The sequence below is a fragment of the Amblyomma maculatum genome, chromosome 5 (assembly GCF_055883805.1).
Source record: "Amblyomma maculatum isolate TAMU_Amacu chromosome 5, ASM5588380v1, whole genome shotgun sequence".
Lineage (NCBI taxonomy): Eukaryota > Metazoa > Arthropoda > Arachnida > Ixodida > Ixodidae > Amblyomma > Amblyomma maculatum.
In genome coordinates this window covers 88030485-88046923 of record NC_139348.1, presented here as the reverse complement: position 1 = coordinate 88046923, position 16439 = coordinate 88030485, and the positions used below count along the sequence as shown (strand labels likewise).

The 16439-nt window shown below is 42.8% G+C and overlaps 1 protein-coding gene across 2 annotated transcripts; it reads left to right on the top strand.

Moving 5' to 3' along the window:
- Positions 1-9266: 9266 nt before the first annotated feature.
- Positions 9267-12652, top strand: LOC146188653 (mite group 2 allergen-like Ixo r 2). 2 transcript variants are annotated; one of them, XM_084603166.1, is made up of 3 exons: positions 9267-9379; positions 10244-10407; positions 12383-12652. In XM_084603166.1, exons 1-3 carry the CDS (start codon positions 9346-9348, stop codon positions 12461-12463), a joined length of 279 nt encoding a protein of 92 aa, XP_084459292.1. In that variant the 5' UTR covers positions 9267-9345; the 3' UTR covers positions 12464-12652. The 2 variants fall into 2 exon arrangements, with proteins under 2 accessions (XP_084459292.1, XP_084459291.1); XM_084603165.1 differs by having other exon boundaries at positions 10244-10416; positions 12383-12651.
- The last annotated feature ends 3787 nt before the right edge of the window (positions 12653-16439 follow it).

Sequence of the window (16439 nt, the reverse complement as noted above, 5' to 3'; positions counted from 1 at the left end):
ATCTCTTTCAATGGCTTGATACCTATACCACGTTTCATTGATCTGTATAATGTCCGCAAAAACCAAATGTATCAAAAAGGCTATACAACTTCTTCTTTGTTGCATAACCATTTTGCGTTCAAATCAAAGAAGTAGTTGTCTACAAGGCCTTCTTATTCGTTGCATACACACACATAAAACACCGTTTGGTGAAAAGAACTCGGAAATCATGAATATAAAAACAGCAATAGTAGGTTTGCCTATGCTATGTTATCGAGGCCTTTGAAATAGGCGAGCTTGGCCGCTTCCAAAATTTCATCATGTCTTGAAACGTGCAAAGAAAACAACGAAAAAAGCGAAACTTTAAGTTGCTTCCTAAAATTGGCTGAAGCTCCATCGTAGTCGCTGATTGGTTACGGTGGTCCATTGCTGAACGCAGGGCCGTCGGATCGAATCTCGGTCGCGACTGCTACTTCTCCATGGAGGCGAAAAGCAAGATGCCCATGTGCTGTGCGATGTTAGCGAACATTAAAGAATCCCATGGGATGGAAAGTTCCCGATCCATCCATAAAGGATTTTCTAATAAATGAGTCACTTTGGACGTTAAACCCAGCGTGTCAAAGCAACCGTTAAGCGGCCAGATCTTCCGCTGGCATTTTGAAATTGCCACCTTTTTTGTACTTCTCAGCCTTACGACGGAGCAACCGTGTAGAAAAGTCAAGACTGAGGACAGGCTCAATGCGCCTGTGATAATTTAAGCTTTTTTCTCTCATTTTCTCCTTCGTAAGGAGTATCAACATTGATAAAGTGGTTGTCGCGGTGTTTAATAAAGGTCAGGTTTCTCGTACGTGGCGCATTCACCATAAGATGAGAAGCTTCATAGAGGTAACGGTGGCATAATTTCACTGAGTGGACATGGAGCGTAATTCGTACTGCCAGGCAGCTTCAAAACTGTTTACTACTATTATTTCTTTGATGCTGCCGGCAAATAGCCATATATAAATTTCTTTTGCGAGATGGCACCAGAAGTTTATAAAATTTTATTCCATAACACCGAATCTCTGTTTTACAAAGCCGAGAAATATTGTAGTTGCCACAGCTGCCTAACACCTTAACACATGGCCACCCTTCAATGAGCGTAGCCAAGGCCGACCCTGTATTTTGATCGTCGACAAACCTCGCGTGCGGTGCATGCCATTTTGACCGAGATATCAGTTTGCTCTTTTTTGGCACATGTCTACATGTGCACCAATTGAGAGTGTCACGACAAAGTGCCCTTCTTTTGTGCACAAGACCTGCCATATACTTACGATCACATTCACCTGAGGAAAAGGAGGATTGCCACAGAGCAGTGGTCTGCGTCGAAAACAAGTTTCATGCGTTTCAGAGAATTAAATACACAGTGAGATCATGAAATAGGTATAATTAAAAGGTTTAAACGTGACATTAAAATGAGAAGAACGGTCAACAACCTGCGCAGAAGATGCACGGAAAGCTGCGAGTGCTTGTAGCACCCCCCTCCCCTCCCGACAGACACATACACCCACGCACATATAATCTAAATCTGCATTTGCAGTCAGTGGCCTGCATGAGGGATGAAATCGTAGTGGGATTTTCGCTACGGTGCCTAGGCGATAGAGAGTACGTGGGCTGGTGACGCCTCATTGGCGGTGTTATCCAGGATAAGAATAAGTAAGCTGCGCCATCCGAGCTCAACAATGAAAAGCCTCAAGCCAGGGCAGTAAAAGCACGAGAAAAGGTGAGTCTATTTCAAGCTCGGAACTGTAATGAGCGTATGAAAATCACGAAGCACTCACCTTGTTCTGATATTTTCGTGGTCCTGTAAAAAACATAAAAAAGCCAGAACTTTGCTTAAGATGTCTCAGAAGGGGCTAGAGAGAGAGGCAGCAGAGAACTTTAAATTATATCAAGGGCTGGTTAGGTTATGATGGTTCCTTGATTATCCGCTGGGCTAACGAACCAAATCACGCGGCTTCGATCATTGGCGTTGATGCCGCGTTTCAACTGAGGTAAAATGCATATGAGCGCGCTGTAAAGATTCCAATGGGGTCTAAATTATTTTGGAGGCCACCATTGCGGCATCGTTCATAGCCTGTGTCAGTTTGGGATACCGAATCACTTAAAACAACTTTGTCTGAGCCCACAAGCTAAAGACTGCCTAACGGTCCACAAAATGATCCGATGTTTCGGGCACGGCACTCGTTTGTTGGATACAGAGCACAATGTTATTTCACGCAGTTCATTACGCTTGTTTCGTGTTGTAGTCTCTACTGCGATCGTCTTTTCGTGCTCATTTAACATGAAGTCACTATGACTTCACTGAGTCAACAAATATCGGCTTAATTAGAAAACTAGTTTCAAGCACCCTCCAGGGTCGTCATGGGGAAACGCCAGGTATACAGGAGCTTGGGCATGCCTGTACGTGGCTTCGTTTCATCGTAGAGTTTCCTGGCGACCGGGCAACCAGATGACTGATGCTTGGCTGGGTGGATGCTTAGAGAGCAATGACATTCTTAAACTGTGAATTATTCCATTGTTGAAGTTACGACAGGCGTTCTGGGAATCCGTGTGCACAACGGCCTTGGGGTTAGACGCTACAGATAGTGCAATACCTGCCTCCTCTGCGTGAGTGGGTTGTACATTTTTGTCGAGGCGCAGTTGATTAGCGATAACGTAGGCGTTGAGACTAAAATAGTCTTCACTACATAGTTTGGTCCTGCTGAGTCTTTGTAAATTGTGTTAGATTGCTCGTCCCATTTCTTCTGCAGAGATTCCTATCTTGCTTTTCTACTTTCGATATTATACGCGGGATGAATATTCCGCTGATTTCCACGTTAACGTGATGTGAGTAGACGTGTACCTGTGGGGATAAAAGTAAACGGAGCATGCTATTGTGTTTTAAGAATTTTCACCAGTTTGGTAATTGAAACTGGCAAATACTCGTGGTTTTTCTAACGGAGCAGACGCTCGAGCGCTTTTACTCCGACAAATAACCTTTTCTGGTCTTAAATACAGAACGCGTGATTTTAATTTGAACGGAAAAGCATACTCTGTATTCTTATGTCCGCATCTGATATGTGTACATTGGCAGCATGCAGGCCCAATGTACAAAAATGCCTATTGTACTGCTTTTCGTACTTTTTTCCCGAAAAGTGTAAATTGAAATTGTTATATACGGGGAATTGTTTAAACGTTCGCAAATTTGTAGTGCGAAAGCTATGCGAACTACTTTGTGCAGCCTCTGAGCCCACTAGATTGACATATTGTGCATAATAGAAATGACAGATAAGACAATTAGTTTAACAGATGTTACTTAATGAAACATTTAGATTGAGTTTAAGGACCAATATTATATTGCGAAATTGAAAGCTGACAACATTTAATTGTGCCAGTTTCCAATTTTCTAAGAAAGCAATGTTTTAGAAACGTCGAAATCAAAACTAGTATTTGGAAGCTTGTTAAATGGCTTTAGCGCAATTTATATTGGTAAAAAAAGATGTCTATTTCACGTGTTACGTATTGAATAAAGACATCTTTTTTTTTTTTTTCTCTGATGATGTAGCAAAAGTTAATATTATTACGTCGAGAATGGTACCCACAGTGACACCGTTCTATGAATAAAAACTTTCAGAACGCCCATATAATAGGTTATCAAAACCTCATTTGTAGGCAAGAGTAAGTATTTCTATGTATGAAGAGTCGCACAAGAAAATTTATAACTTAGGCTCACCTTCAAAGCTGATGGTCCTTTTAGTTATTAAATGGTTTGGTTCGGTTTGGTGTGTGGGGTTTAACGTCCCAAAATGACTAGGAGAGTTTATAATCTAGTGACGGCCCCGAAAATATTACGACGCATATTGCTTTCCAAATAAGCCTACCTGGGTGGATGCGTTAGATTAATGAAACATAACCCCACATAAAACAATTTGCAAGGATTTATTTCTCCGCCATGGCTTCGAGCCAACGGTAAAAGCGTGAGACAGTAAGGTGTTTAAGTACATGCTCCTTGCGCGATAATGACATATTCGCATTCCACTGGTGTCATGACAGCATTCGTATCTGGTTTCGCTTAAGTGTTACTGCAGTTCCAGACGCCGTTCGATTAAGCCTCAAGTCGACTAAATAGACCATGAGTGATAGTGCAGGAACTTCATCGTTCATCATGGCTCTCTTCGCCGCCGCCGTTATCTACTTCGGATCGCCCGGTGCCAAGTGTGAAAACGTCAACTACAAAGACTGCTGCAGTCTAATTAAAGGTGAATGTTCTCCTTCCGTTTTTTTTTTTTTGCTGTGCGGAATATTCGTCCAACGAAAAGTATTACTGCTGGGTTCTGTGTGTTTTTATTAGATGGAGAAGTTGAAGCTGCATGCATGGTCTCCGAGCGTAGTGTGCCTTGTGTACAGAAGAGAGAAAAGAAGATCGTGCGATCAAGCGCGCGTGCTTTATTGCATTAAAAGTTGACTTATAGAATCCGCTTCCTATATCTTAAACTCACAGCTGTCTACAACCTCCCGCGGCGTAAGGCGAGCCCACAAAATCTGTCAGGCGGCCATTAGAAAGCTCAGCCTGGGTTTAGCGAGGCTACTGCAGAATGTCGGATAGGAAATTAGGGCTGATCAGACATTATCAGACCAATTCTCAGTCAATTTTCTGGACCAGTACTAGATTTAGCAGCAAAAAAAAATGGTTTATCGAAGTATAACGAACGCGGCTACCTAGTGTAGGAGTAGCGTGCTGGACTCAGAATCCAAAGGGCATTGGAAGGTTGGTTCTATCCATGCCCTGTACTTAAACTAAGCGACCTTAGCAGCTCAGCTCCTACCACCATTGGTGCAACATGTGGCATCATTAGGGCCCACAATCCTCAGAAGAATAAAGTTTTATCGCTCTCACAATAAAGATTGACTGCATAACTAGACGCCAATATTGACTCCCGTTTGCCGGCACCGCCTCCGAATTTAACGCTGCGTACAGGGTCGTCCATTCTAAGGGGGAAGAAGCGAAGAGGTGGTCTCTCGCTTCGAAGTGCCGTTGCGTCTATTTCAGGATTTTATCTAAGCAAAGTCATGTATGCGCTTAGAGACCTGGACGTGGCGCTTCGCACTGTCTGCCGCTTAGCTTCATTCCAAGGCCGCGTCAGGCGCAATGGCGCTTTGAAGAGAGCAGTCATGTGCATGAACTTATTCCCTTAACCTGTAAACGTTTAACCTGTGCCTCTGTTATGCCACCTATACTCATTAGCACAAAGTAGCAAGCTACGGCATTATCTGCCAGACCAACCTACGTACGTGTAAAACCACACTTTAATGAAGGCGCATGAATCTGCTTGCGGGGGCTATAAGGCAGTGTGTTTAACTCGAAATCCAAAGCTCCTGTAATAATAATAATTGGTTCATAGGAAGGGAAAGGCGCAGTATCTGTCACAATTGCTATGTGGACACCTGAACCGCGCCGTAGGAGGGGATGAAGGTGGGAGTGAAAGTGGAAAGAGAGAAAGGGGAGCCGTAGTGGAGGGCTACGGATAATTTCGGCCACCTGGGGATCTTTAATGTGCGCTGACATCGCACAGCACACGGACGCCACGTCGTTTCGCCTCCATCGAAACGCAGCCGCCGTGGTCGGGTTCAAAACCGGGAACTCCGGAGAGTAGTCGGGCGTCTTACCACTGCACCACCCCGGCGGGGCCCAAAGCTACTGGAAAACTACGTTCCGATCTCGCCACCTCGTCTCAAAGACAAATTCCGGGTTTGAAGTGTTTGCCAAATCGGCCATGCCTGACGTCACACAAGCCGCCGACCAATCAGTGCATGGCCATGTCAGCTGCCAACTGCTACGTGCTAGAACCAAGCCCACACTTTTTTAGACCCAGAAAGTCGACGCCAGATGTTTGGCGAACAGGTAATCTAAAGCTAGCGAGTTAAAATCGATTAACTGAAGAAGCCAGTGGCGCTTTCTGGGTGGAGACATCACACTCGCGGGCTGTGCTGGGCTCTAACCGGTGCTGACCCTCTAGGAAGGTAAATGAGCTCTTACGGCAAGGATTTCATGTAATGTTGGAAGAGTGAAGAAAAGCTACCTCCTTAAAAACAGCTAATCTTTCACAGTTCGTCTTTCAAGAAGCTCGTTGCGTGTGGTTAATCTTTACCTCCTGACAGCAAAGCGACCTTGATGATTGGCCAGTTAAATATACGACAACATTCAAGATCAGTCAGCTTCCAACCTAGATGCATGTTTGTCAAAGACTGCCGTAGAAGTTATATTTAGCAGCATTTCAATGGCATGCAAATCTTTATTTCCCTCAAAACTCTCGCAGTTCTGAACAGTTTTGTTTGCCTTGAATACTAAGAGAAGTAACGTGACATTTCTTTATAAAATGTGCGCACAGTATACTTAAAATGAGTCATAGGCTCTATACCAACTTGTTTGTTTGATAGAAGTACTGAATAGTTTGCAGCACCAGAACTGAAAAATTGGCATGCAGTATTGCGCAGTGCGCGTAAAATGAGCATCAGTAAAGAGACGCGCTCACATAAAGCGCTACCAACTGATCTAGAGCTACCTTACGCCAGCCGCTGCGTCAGGTCAGTGTGGCTCCATGCTGAATAATGGCACAACTGCTTTGGCAGGTGTCCGCATGCGCCGGGTCACATCGAGGTGAAGCAGCTGTGCAACTGTGCAAATGCTCCGGCTCATGACTGGTCAGCAGTGGTGTAGTACTAATTAATAATGGCTAACTAGTCACAAACCCGTGCTAATTACTAACTAGTCACTAACCAGTACTACTACCTAACTTTTTACTAACTACTACTAATAAGTCATGAGTGATGACAATTGGACTGACTATGACATCATAGGTTGCAATGTCATCGTGACGTCACACCCGGTCATTACGTCATACCTGGTGATGACATCACCAGGCGATTCACGTATATACGAAGCTGACCCCCCGGGTGTTCGATCCAGGCTTCCGCGCGGCGCCATTGATTTGGCCCTTACTCGAACGCTGCACCATACAGCCCATAAAAGCAGACTCAGTGCAGCGGGCATCAGTGGCGTTTCAAATTAGTTTACAGGAAAGAAAAGGCGCTTAATTTGTTTTAATTCTCCACGACACCTTAACCGAGTCGTTAGAAAAAGGAGAAAAGGGAGAGTGAAAATAGAGAGAAAGAGTTGCCGTAGAGGAGGGCTTCAGTTCACAAAGCAACAGATGCTATCGCCTTACTTTAGTGGTCCAAAGTGCCCCCTATGGCGTAAATAAAGCTGAAACCACAGAGTAAACTACTATATGCCGAAGCCTTGTCTTCACTTTCAAGCCGAACCTAAGCGTAGCCATGCAGATGTAGCTCTCGCCTAACTCCAGGTTTAACCACAAGCTAAACCACAGCTAATTTTTATAATGAAGAACTCGTGTTTCACAAGACTTTAAATGCAGTCTCGAGCGTGCGCACAAGCAATTAAAAACAACAAAAAACTGGAATAACCCAAACTACTCGTGCGCAATATCTCATTGCGCTGGTAGATTACAAAGAAGATATTGTATCACTTTCTGTTGCAACACTACCGAATGTTTAGAAACACATGAAGTTCTCAGTGAGGCGATTTCATGTACCTCCACTGTTTCCTGGCGCATGTGATCCGTATTACAAAAGGCGACGGAAGCGCGCCTCTTATCCGGTGCATATACGCTATCATTTTCTTTCCTGCAGTCACGATAATGAACAACGAGATAGAAGAGGTGGCAGAGGTCTTCAACGACCTCTTGTGCTCCCTCCTGCGTGTATTGAGGCATCTTTCAATCTGCACAATATAATAATGCTTCCCACAAGAGACGGGTACGTTGTACTCAACCCCCGTGTTGTACGGCATGTATTTGTGTCTCCAGTAGACTCAAGAAAGTTACTGGCAGCTTCGGCATTCAGGTAGCTTTTACTGCCGAGAGCAAGGTCGGCACCGCCTTCAGGAAGAATCTGAATGAGCCAAGGCCCATTGCACGAGCGTTCTTTGTCAGACAATCAATAATAATAATAATAATAATAATAATAATAATAATAATAATAATAATAATAATAATAATAATAATAATAATAATAATAATAATAATAATAATAATAATAATAATAATAATAATAATAATAATAATAATAATAATAATAATAATTATTATTATTATTATTATTATTATTATTATTATTATTATTATTATTATTATTATTATTATTATTAAGTATAGTAATGCAGGGCCCGTTTTAGTAATCTTAACTTTCGTAGTGCTTTGTTTCCACATGCTCTACATGAGCCAACCATGTCCGATCAGCAAACAGCACGACGCCCAAGTACTGTTACTCAGTGACGGTGTTAAGGATGACACTGCCACAACCGTACAAAAAGAAAAAAAGCTTGAATTTCTTTTTTGTTATTCACATTGAGCCTGTTTTATTTAAGTTCATGGCAAATAATCACTTTGTGCCCATTAAGATGTCAAATTAAAATCCTTACTAAGAGCAATTTGATCTTCGCGGTTGTATACGTCTCTATACAAGAAGCAGTCGTGTGCGAATGATCTAATCTCGGATTTCACCTGACTATGTTGATTATCAAAAAAGGAACAGCATAGGGACTAAACCTGAGCCCCGGGGTACAACCAAAAAGACTGGCTCAATTCGCGGAATACGGGCACCATATTGAGCAACCTGGCTGAGGTTAGATAAATAACAACTGAGCCACTGAACAATTGGATCATTCTCTCGAATAGGTTTAAGTTTTAGTAGTAGTTTAGCGTGGCAGACACGATCAAATGCTTTTTAAAAGTCTAAAAATATTACGTCTTTCGGGTTTGGTCGTTAAATGCTTTAACAATGTCATGTAGGATCTCGAAAAATTGGGTAACAATAGACAGACATGTCCTGAAGCCATGTTGGTAGGAATGAAATATGCTGTTTACTTCAACAAAGTACACGAAGCCGTTCTTAACAGCTTAGTGGTTGATGTAGGTGTAACGTTTCACCTAGGCAGTTTTTCTTTATTTATTGCGACAAAATGAGCTTTGCATAAACTAGTATTACGCAGATGAGAGTACCCACCAGACTAATGAAATAAGTCTAACGAGGTGTATAAAAATGCTACAACTTCGCATGGCTTACCTCGCGCTCTTTTGAGTTCTATGTTTTGAGCAGTCCTGACTGACCTCGAGTTCAAATTTCTTTTTCCACGCGCTGTATCAAGGAAAATGAAACAGTTGTTTCTTTTTTTTTTCGGCCGCAGTTTTAAGTACGCCCTGCCCTGTCAAGAACTTTTCACTCCAAATCAACGATTGCAACTATGACAAATGCCTGCTCAACCGTAGCATGCCTATAAATATCACGTTCACGCTGACTTCAAGTAAGTTTCTGCGTGTTTGCAGTAACCACACATTTTCGAGGAATGTAGTGCAGCAGAAGTTCTAGATACCAAATTTGCAATGAGGCGACAGTGAGACGTTATAGTACCAGGGCACATTTGTGCCTTGGCAGAGTCTTGGTTTATGAAATCTTACCAAGCTTTAAACATTGTAAAAATATGTTCTACTCTTTTGTTCGCTTTCGTTCAGAACGCTCCGATAAAATAAATGCAGGATAAGAAGCGAAAGCGCGCCTGTAACGGGCACGTCATGACTTTAAAAACGGAGAAACAGGAACGAATACTATCAAAGCAATCGATCAAATTCGAACGAATTGCACACCTGCATCCAGTTTTCTGCCTGCACATATCTTAAATCTCAAGTTATACTCACAGCAAAATGTTGCAAACCCTGAGATTTGTTGAGCAGCATAAACCGTTTTACTCACGAGATAAGGTATGGCCATTTTTACTCATGCACAGGACTGGCCATGAAGCCGAGCTTGTTGTACTAGTCGATGCATGGTTACAAATATGCCAGTAAAAAGAAGCGGTTACAAGAATAAGCGTTTCAGCATCGACCCGCGTCTGCCTGTTTTTATAAACGAGTCATTTCAGGATTTTTTTTTTATAACTTTGTCCCATGAGATCAAGTTCGTGGAAGGGCACGCTTCTCCAGGTCATATTTTTTTCCGCCGTAAAAAGAACAATCGTAAATCGTACTGTTGTCTATGAACGTTAATTATCAAACAATTATTTAAGTTTGGTTAACTATTTGTCGGTGGATTCTGGATGTGGTACTGCTTGTGTTTCGCGGCGCTTTGGTCATACTGCGGATTACTCGCATGTATTTCCCCTCTAATACAGACCAGGATACCAGCAGTGCATTCCTTCACGCGGCCATCAGTTCGTGGGCAGATGTTATGATGCCGTTCCCTTGGCTCGACAGCAACTTGTGTGACCGCCTCAGCTGTCCCCTCATCAAGGACAAGAGTTACAGTTGGACCATGCAGATGATGAACCCTGGCTTTGTGAACCCCGTAAGCTTTCAATGTGTTAGAGTGTTGGCTCAAATACGAATTCGTTAGACGGCACTTCTCGGAAGACATTCTTGTTGCACAATTGTTCTCCATCAATATATACCTTATTAGACTATACTTATACTAGTTGTTTCTCTGAAGCCAGCCACTATTTTCTAAAAATCGCTTTTTTGTGGTAAAAATGCGGCTCATTTGCCAAATTGATACCACAGTTGGCGGATGTTTTAGAGTTGAAAGACGTTTACTGAGGGAGCTGGGTAAATATGTCGAAAGCGTTCAATTTTACTATTAGCGATACATCTGGTTGTAATCAGATTTCTCTAGCTGGCCATTGAATAGGGATGACGATTTCTATATTTAGATTTTAGTCAGGGTATAGTCAAGCTGATGATGATGATGATGATATTTAGATTTTTGGAACCGTTACTACCTTAGATGATGGGCCTAAACTAATAAGGGTCCTTTAAAGGGAAGTTCAAAACTCGATCACCGCTTCGAGCATCCAGCTAGGTCTTTGAAATTGTATCACTTCTCGGTTAATATGCCACATGACCCCCTCTGTCCTGCTCTCGCCACACCCGCCCTGGGCTGCTCCCGCTCCTGATGAGGCCGGCAATAGGTTAGCTGGTGCCTGCTGTGCAAAGCTGTTTTCACAGTAGGCGCTTCTTTGAAGGATTAAGCGGGCACGCAGGTTTCAACCTTCGCAAGAACCTGCCGAAACTTACCTAGCTACAGCGCCAAGGCAAATGCGTTTTCTAGTTTATAGACTAATATGGCTTCATTGGCTAGTATTGCTAACGGTCAGCAACAAAACCCAAATTCATCCTATGCATCTGTGATAGTTAAAATTTTAAAAGTACATTTTTTGACATCAAGCTATAGTTAACATGACTGACTTTTTTTCTGGATTCAGCCAGCACCAGTATTTCTTCTCCAAATGTATCACATCTTTTATCTCAACAAGCCTACATATAAAATTAGTGGTGGGTTTTTAAGGACGACGTGGAATTAGTAACATGACTAGAGCATTCCTTCATTTATTTGGGGTTTTTTGACAGTAACAAGTATACTTATCCCCTTACCCACTGATCGCTTGATGCTCATGAGGAAATATTTAGCATTCACATATGAACGATTTAACATATTTAAAGCCCTAACGGCGACATAAATGCAGTTCGAAAAGCATACTATGTTCGAACTATGCACAATTACACCATTTCATTCACAAGGCGTTATCCGAGATTAAAAGTATGCGTGTATTTTCTTGTGCCAGTTAGCTTATGATACCTGATCTTTAAATGGCGACAAAGAGGCAGGAGAGAAGACGAGATCTTCGGCGACAAGTTGTCGGTTGGGAAACTCGACCGTCGCAGTACCGAAATGCTCCAAAATATAGTCATCGGGCTAAGGATAACAGTAATTCTTGGCCTAGTGATACGTAAACTTGAATAACATTTTTTTTTTCAAATAATAACCGTGCATGATTGATGACCCGCCCGATGAACAGGTAAATGGCGACAGGCAGGCAGCGAAGAAAAAAATTTCATTGGCTGAAACATTAACACTCATGTGTAATTTGCTTTAGAATTAAAAGCGGACCACAGGGGCAGCGCGACCATTAATAATTTTACATCACGTATATAACTGGCACAAATGATGATGCGACGCATGAGCATCGTTCATGAGCAAAGACGAATAGCCCATGGTTCTATGTTTTACTCCAAATTACCTGCCTACTTCGCTACTACACCCACAAATTTTATACCCACCTACCCCTCTCCCCCAGTGCAGGGTAGCAAACCGCTTTTACCGATTAACCTCCCTGCCTTTCCTCCTCATCTTCCTTCCTCCTCCTCCTTCCATATAAGCTTACAGCTATGATGCGCTGAATAATTTCTAAGTTCTGCCGACCTTGACTTGAGTGCGATCAATTTCGCTTATTTTTCTTACCGCCTGTGTTCTGCAGGGAGAATGGACCCTCCTGCTGAAAAGTGTTGGCGACAAGGGCACGTTCTTTTGTGCCAACCTCAGCGTCACGCTGGAATAAGGCTGCACGCGTATGAGTTTCTCCATCAGGAGATTTGTCGCACCCTGTGTGACAGCAAGAGATGCGTATTTATTTCTGTCTGAGGCGCTTTTCTTCATTGTTTACCATAGTTTTATTTTACTGTGCGCACACAAAACCCAAGGCCTGAATAAATCTTCCCGTATAACACCCTGCATCATGTCCTTCCCAGTCGGAAAAAACTTCAGAAAATTTTCTGATGTCACGACAGAATTTCTGTGCGGTTTTTGACGGGAAACCTGTTGTGACAACAGAACATTCTGTAGTAACATCAGAGATTTCTGTAGTTACAACAGAAACGTGCAACAGAACTACAGACAACAGAAATATACCACAGAAAAACGACAGAACTACAGAAAAGTATTACTGAACTACAGAAAAATTTGATGGTTACGACAGAATTCTACAGGATATTTTGTCGTATTTTTGACACAGTTCTGTAGTTTTTTTTTTACTGGGTTGCTTCTTTCACCAATTTCTCTCCAATGCGTAGTTGACTAGTGACAGCATACGCTTTGCGAGTATATTAAATGTGACAACAGCTAAACAATATTTTTCAAGCACGCTGCCTACTCTCACATTGATTAAATTACCAGCTTTTCGCTTTCACCCAAAAGTTTTTTTACAAATTTCGTTGCTGTGCCTGTAACATGACAGCGTTAAATTATCGCCTTGACATGACGAGCAAGCGCAGTGAATTTATCAAGTAGGTGTGCAGAACCGATTCAAGGACACAGAGGATGCGATTGCAGTCGGACTGACATATAGCTTGCTCTGACTTTTTTTGTTTCTGTACATGCTTTTATTGCCGTCCCCTACTGCCACGCCGCATCATTGCGTTCAAAGTAGCTCGCGTTACTGTGCTTACATTCAGCTCCCTTTGATTATTTCTTTTAGAGACAGCGCTCTTAAAAGCCCATCCCTTCGGTTTAGCATCCTAGTAACATGAGTCGGCGCAATCAGGTGACAGTAGCAACGTGGAATAATGAAAGTTATTGTGGAAAGTGGAAGTTATGCCGAGAAAGGAGGAATGCGGTACTGAACAGTTCCTTTTTAGTATCCCCGTTAGGAAGTTTCCATGTCCACTACCCGTTCTTCCATTTACTGAAGAAGGTACTCATGACCTTTAAGTTAGTGGGCTCTGCAAACGCAACTAGTAACTCACCCTTTCTAGAACCAATGCCATAGTCACCCACTGCCTGGTCTTCTGCCTGCTTTTACCATATACTTGAAGTCGCCCATTGAAGCCGGCATTGAAGTCGTCCATTAGTACAGCATACTGGGTATTTGCTTTCCGCATTGCCAATTCTAGATCTCCGTACAAGCTTTCGACTTCCTTGTCACCATGACAACATGTAGGCGCGTAGGCACGTACAATCCTCAGTTTATACCGCTTATTAAGCGTAACTACGATGCCTGCAAACCTGTCGTTAATTGAGGAGAGCATGTTGCCAGGCTAGTTGCTGATCCATTAAGTCAAAAGTTTAGTGAAAAAATAAAACATAATGGACAGAGAAGGATACGTAAGGCGACTGAGGAGCGCTAAATTTTTTTACCCTTAATTAATTCTACAGAATTTCTCTATATTATCCGCTATATCGTTATTTACAAGGAAACCTACTCCTAGTTCTCGCCTCTCCGGTAAACTTCGATAACAAAGTGCATGGCAGTTCTTCAGTACAGTATTTTCCTCACTAAGTCTACTAACCTCACTAAGCCTCATTAAATGCAATCACACATTGTAGTTTCTCTAACAGCACTACTTAACAAGCCTCACTAGCTAAGGTTCCAGCGTTAAAATTTGTCAGGGTCCGTTTCCAATGGCGGCCTGTCCAGCGGAGCCAGAAATTTCTAGAGCCCCCCCCCCCACCACGTCATAGGTCTGACCGCCACCGTGATTAGTTGTTCCGCAGCCGCTGGTGACTGAGGGCCGGGGTTTTATGGAACTATTCATTAGAGGTTGCGGCCAATTACTGCACCAAGGTGGCCAACTCCTGATCTGGTGAGGGAGTGCGTTGCCGGAGGTGTTTACCGGCATCAGGGCGCATTGCAAATCTGTTTATGCATTTGCAGCGATACGCGGAATTTTTTTTAATCTGGTGGAGAGCTGGGCGGCACCGGGATTCGAGCCACGGACATCTTGAGTTAGAGGCGGATGTTCTACTTCTACGCCACCGCTGACCGCGCATAGTCATATGGTGGTCCATATGACAAATTCCTCTGCGGAATTGGGAAATAGTTTATGTGCACGAAGTAAAGTTCAATTACTTGAAAACCATTCGCTTTTTTGAGTCTTCTAACTATTCTACCCGGGGCTCCTGTGCCGCTTTATTAACCAACTGACGTCTGTGACGTCTTTCTTTGTGAAGGTTACTGGATCCTAAGAGAAAATTGCGATAGTTTGATACATGCCATAATACGAAACAACCTGTGCAACAGTATTTTTATTTCTTGGAAGTGCCTGTAGTCATTACGGCCTCTATTTTTCATGCACGCCAATGACACGAATATTTTTCCTTACTTCAAAACTGCGACAGAGGAAAACAATTAGCAGAGTATCAACTAGGTTATATCGAGTTAGGTGTGTGAAAGCATGGTTTAATTCGGTTTAGCTTTTGGCTGGCATTTGGTTTTGTTTGTTTGTTTTTTTTTTGCTCTAACTTTTGATTCGGTTGTGGTCTAGGGTATACAAACATTATGCAACATGCTCACGGTTACGGCGTCTTCTCTTAAGTTCCAACTACGCCCGCCGGACACGGCCTGCTTCTACGGCCGCACAGTAGAAGGACATGCCTCACTCGCTATCATGGCGTAGTCTGACGTGCCATAGCCATTGTGCGGAGCGCCTATGCAGGCAAACGTGGCTTCGAAGCAAGAGGTTATTTTATCTATTTTTCTTGTAGTTTTTATTTTACTATTTATTCTATTAATTACTATACATTATAATTTTATTAGTTTTTGTCGTAAATTAGCATCATCGGTATGCTTGATTTTTACATACATTTCTAATGCTTTCATTGGTAATTGGTTTACAGTAAAGGGAAGGCGCAGTATTTGTCGCACACATCCTGAAGGCCCTGTTAGACCGTGCAATAGTGCATTCGCACCAAGATACTGTAACTGATATTCTCCCAAGGGAGAGAAAAGGCTGGCAGTTTGCTTAGTATGTGTCTTGAGTAGTCGCTCTCGAGTCCTAATTATTCAGGGCGGGAAAGTCATTTTCAGCTTCATTGTTGATCATATCGTGCCGGCAGCATTTAGATTTAGGTGAAACGCAACCAATAAAATACTTTGCGACAGCTGTGAATGTCAAAGCATCCGGGGGTGGTCGATATTATCGGAAACATTCGACTATGACATCTCTCAGCCTTAGTCATTTTCGGGAAACAAACACAATAAACCAAATCATAAGCAGAAACATTCTTCAATATATCTTTGGATAGAGGAGCTGCACAGATAAGCGGTTGAAGATGCGGGCACCACTACATTAGGCTTAGCGCATATTTAACTTGCTTATTTATCATTTACAGAGTGTGTAGACTGGGCTTTCAGATATTTCCTGTTTGGCAAAAAATCTTTAGTACTATATCTTGGAGGAGGAGGAGGAAGATGAGGAGGAAAGGCAGGGAGGTTAACCGCTAAAGGAACTGGTTTGCTACCCTGCACTGGGGGAGAGGGGTAGATGGGTATAAAAGTTGTGGGTGAGAGAAGGATGGGTGAAGACAGTACAGTTACATAACAGGCATGTCACATCACATCACTTCACAGTCATATCACGTAACATAAAAAATCATAGCCTTTCGATCAGTCCTGTGCTTTTAATAAAGCGGAGCAGTGCCTGGGAGGCCTTCACCGCAGACGATCGCCGTGGCCAGGGACCTAGGAAATTAATTTCCGTTAGTGGGCGTCCATCTAGACGCGCCAGCTCACGGCATCAGTTCAGTTCAGTTCAGTTCAG